Genomic DNA, 4,132 nt, shown 5'->3' on the forward strand with positions numbered 1-4,132 from the left:
CTTCAAGGCTCAGGGGTCCAAGATTATCTTCTGTGTCTGTGTTAATTGGTTTCCCTTTTCTTTGTTGAAGAGGGTCTGTGCAATCCTTCTGCCTAGTCTGCCATCTTGCCCCGCTTCCTGTGTATCTTTTTTTATTATAGCCATCCTGATGGGTGTAAAGTGTGGTATCTCATTGTGGTTTTGATTTGCATTTCCGTAATGACTAGTGATGACATCTTTCCATATGCTTATTGGCAACCATGACTTTTTAACTTTTCTTTCAGAGAGTTTCCTGTTAAAGTTTATTCAGAAAATGAGGAGTAGACATTGGTGTGCTGTTCCCATTTTGTTTCTGTCTAAGGCTTTGGCAAATGTCCCAAGATGTAAAGCCCTGGGGGTAGAAGGGCTTCTTGCCCTCAGGTAATTTACTCAGTATGTTTCACATGATTATATGCCATGACTTTCCTTAGTAAATTTTGTTTTCCCCTCTGATTTAATCTACAGTTGAATGTTTTTGACTGAAACTTGCTTTGAGATTTGTGAGCTCTTAATTTTATACATGAAAACAAGTAGATATAAAATATCTGTTACTCATATAGAATTGAACTTATTTTGTTATGACTTACTAATTTTAATATGTACTATAACACCTATAAGGAACTCTAGTGGCACAATGCCTAAGGCAATTGACTGCTAACCAGAAGGTTAGTGGTACAAACCTACCAGCCATTCCTTGGAAGAGAGATGTGGCAATCTACTTCCATAAAGATTTACTGCGTTGGAAACCCAGTGGAGGTGCTGTGAGTCAGAATCAACTCAATGGCAGAGAGTTTGGTTTTGTAACACATGCTATTGGATTTTGACCACTTTAAGTAATGCTAGTAAATTTTTATTATATTGATGTGTAGAAGAGTAAAAAGTCAAATGATAATGTTGGTAAGAAAATATTCCAAAAAATGTAAAATTCTTACTTTGAAAGTAAATATGAAAAAAATTTTAAAACGCAAATATGAATAAAGCATTTGTCTTTGTATATAATCTTTTTACTTTTAAGAGATTTGTTGCATATTAAAATTGAGTTTTATTAGATGCCTTAATAGGAAACATTAAGTTTGAAATTCTGATAGTGATTTTCTGTATTAGAAACTATAAAGATACTATAAATCAACTTGTCAATAACTGTCAACAATCAAACTTGCTTTTGGAAGTGAGGAAGTGTGTTTTGCTTTTTTATGCTAGGGATGTTCTTCAGTGTACTATGATCACACATCAGATTCTATTAAGAGGGGCAGCTCAGTGCTATCTTCTTCAAACAGCTATAAATTTGGTGGATGTGGTAAGTATCTTTTTTATTCATGATACTTACATATGAGTCTTAGTGAATGGGTATGAAAAAAGAGTACATCACAGGTCTGTGACTGCTACTATTAGAAAGGCCTGCTTGCAAGATGGGCCCTTGGCTTATATCTGTGAACTTGGGTTTCAAGAGGGTTCCCATTATCTGCCTAACTAATAAAAACAACTCACGGTGCCTAAACTGTTTGTACAATGTAGTTTATGCTGAACACCTGATTACCTTCTCTGTGTATAGAATTTTGGTACATGCCATCAGAGGGTAGCTACGTGATCAGTCGCTAATAACAACCCTGTGCACTGAGGCTCTATTGAATTTCCCTCATAGACAACACTTCACAAGTTGTCATCATAACTTGTTACTGGAGAAATTAAATGGATCTGTGTGCCCTGGTATCCTCCAGACATTGCCTCATGTGCCTTTTCCTTTGCTGATTTTGTTCTGTGTCCTTTTGTTATAGTAAATCTTAGCTATGAGTATGACCATATGCTGAGTCCTTTGAGTCCTTCCAGAGAATGATTGAACCTGGGAGTGGTCTTGGGAACTGTCAGTACAGTGGGTATAAAATTCGGTGAGTGGGTGTAAAAATGGAAATTAAGCCCCTGTTGGAGGATTTTATATCTTTTGATCTTTTCTGATGTCTTCTCCAGTTCTTTCAGGATGATCTATAATCAAAAGGGCACTTTGTTCTTCCTTCTGCTTTTAGTTAGTATAACACTGAAGGCAAAAATATGGTGAACAATAATAATATATTTGTTTTGTTTCATTTTTCTCTCTCAGTCACTATGAAAGTTTCCCCTAAGAGCACTTTCAAACATTTTCACCATGTTTTTGGTTACACATAAAGCAGATTTGCATGGGAATTACAGATAGTAGAAGCTTTCTTCCTTTACCTATAAATTTATAGAATTTGCATTCTAGTCCATAGTGTATATTTATTCATTTTAATATGAAGAAAATTTCTCACATAATAAATTGACATTCAAGGATGTACGCTGCCTTTAGTCTGTGCTTTTTTTTTTTTTTACAGAGCTCCTATAATTCTATTATGTAGAGCAGTTGCCAGCCAACTTTTACTTAAAGGCTATAAGTAACTATGGCCTTTACTTAAAGGCCCTGACTTAGAAAAAGGTATCTTAATTTAAGATGCATAACTTTAAAGGAATGAAAAGACTTAGGTGGTATTCTTGAGTCAAGGAGTGATTTTTTGTGGTTTTGAAAAGTAATAATCACTTTTTGATATAAAGTAATTTCTGCCTATAAATGGTTATTGTTTCTTTTTAAGATTGTGACTGTCTTATATCTATCATAGTAACTTTGATTTTAAGGAAAATAGATTTGTAAAATAATCTTTTATTACATATAATCTATTAGTTGTTTAAGACCAATATCTTCATTTTAAAAGTTGAATAATATTTTTTAAAAATAGCTTTCTTTTGATTTAATTAATTATATTCTACTTTAAGTAATATACCTGGTTGCTTTCACAGTGATTTTATTTTACTTAAGTTAAAAATTTTAAACTCTCTCCCCAACCCCCAAGGAGAAAGTATCTTTTTCCGATGTCTCAACTTTTCTCATGTCTTTGAGACAAGATGAATCCTTAGGACGAGGAACTTCATTATGGACAGAGGTGAGATTTGAGAATAATGATAAAGATGTTTGAAAACTGTAAAAAGTTGTTTTTATAATTGAATAAATTGCTAGCCAATTATGTACATAAATTGCTTTATTATCTATCCAAGAAGCTCTGGTGCTGCCATGGTTAAGGCATTCAGCTAACCAAAAGGTCAGTGGTTTGAAACCACCAGCTGCCCTACAGGAGAAAGATGAGGCAGTCTGCTTCTGTAAAAAATTTATAGCCTTGGAAACCCTGTGTGGTGGTTCTGCTCCATCCTGTAGATTGTCTATGAGTTGGAATCAACTTGTTGGCAGTGGGTTTGGGTTTTTGATTTGTTATTTCTCAACAAAGGATTTAAAATACTATATATTTGCTGTGACTAGAGTTAACTAATAATGCTACTAAGATCCTTGTGGAATTGGGAGAGAGGAAAACATTTGACTTAAGAGATAGACCTATTTAGAAGACTAGATACTGATAATGGGCAGATCTTAATTCTAGATGAGATATAATAGCAATAATGATGTTATACTCAGAAACAGTAGCTCAAACATCATTTTTCTCCTTTTTCTGTCAGTAATGACACTTTCATGTACTACCCAGTTAACCAACACTGATATTTCAGTAATACTTAATTGTTCCTGACTTTCATGGGTCTACTTCATCAACAAGTTCTAATTTCTCTTAAATGTCTTTCCTTTTCTCCATTATTAGCCATTGCTTTAGTTCATACCCTCATGTAATACTTTTCACTCTATACCTCATCTTGTCTCTAGTCTTTTTTTTCCCTCAATTTTTTATTGTAATTTGGGTGAAAGTTTACAGAGCAAATTCGTTTATCCTTCAGTAGTTCATACAGATTTTGTTTTGTGACATTAATTGAAATCCCCACAGTATAACAGTTTTCTTCTCACTTACTGTAATAACCTTATTCTCTGTGTCTTTCTTTTCGTACCTCTTGTGCACCTCTCTTGTGTCTTCTTTTCCTTAGTGATATTTTGCTGTTATACTGCTTTTGGTATGTTGTCTTTCTTTTCCTTTACTCAAATCATTACATATCTCTTACCTATTGTTGTTGTTGTTATTTGCCGTCAAGTCGGCCCCGACTCATAGCGACCCCTCCTTGGGTTTCCGAGGCAGTATCACTATGGAAGTAGGATTGCCCAACCTTCCTTCCG

The 4,132-nt window shown here is 34.3% G+C and overlaps 1 protein-coding gene across 1 annotated transcript in view; it reads left to right on the plus strand.

Annotated features, from left to right (window-relative positions):
• The window catches only part of TARBP1 (TAR (HIV-1) RNA binding protein 1), a 201,182-nt gene that overhangs the window by 46,801 nt on the left and 150,249 nt on the right, over positions 1–4,132 (plus strand). Inside the window, exons 7-9 of the mRNA XM_042780644.1 lie at positions 268–399; positions 1,219–1,315; positions 2,877–2,966. Coding sequence (XP_042636578.1) covers positions 268–399; positions 1,219–1,315; positions 2,877–2,966 — 319 coding nt within the window. The remainder of the gene's footprint in view (positions 1–267; positions 400–1,218; positions 1,316–2,876; positions 2,967–4,132) is intronic.

Source organism: Orycteropus afer, unplaced genomic scaffold, assembly GCF_000298275.1.
Source record: "Orycteropus afer afer isolate SDZICR_OR568_19922 unplaced genomic scaffold, OryAfe1.0 scaffold00050, whole genome shotgun sequence".
Taxonomy (NCBI): Eukaryota; Metazoa; Chordata; class Mammalia; order Tubulidentata; family Orycteropodidae; genus Orycteropus; species Orycteropus afer.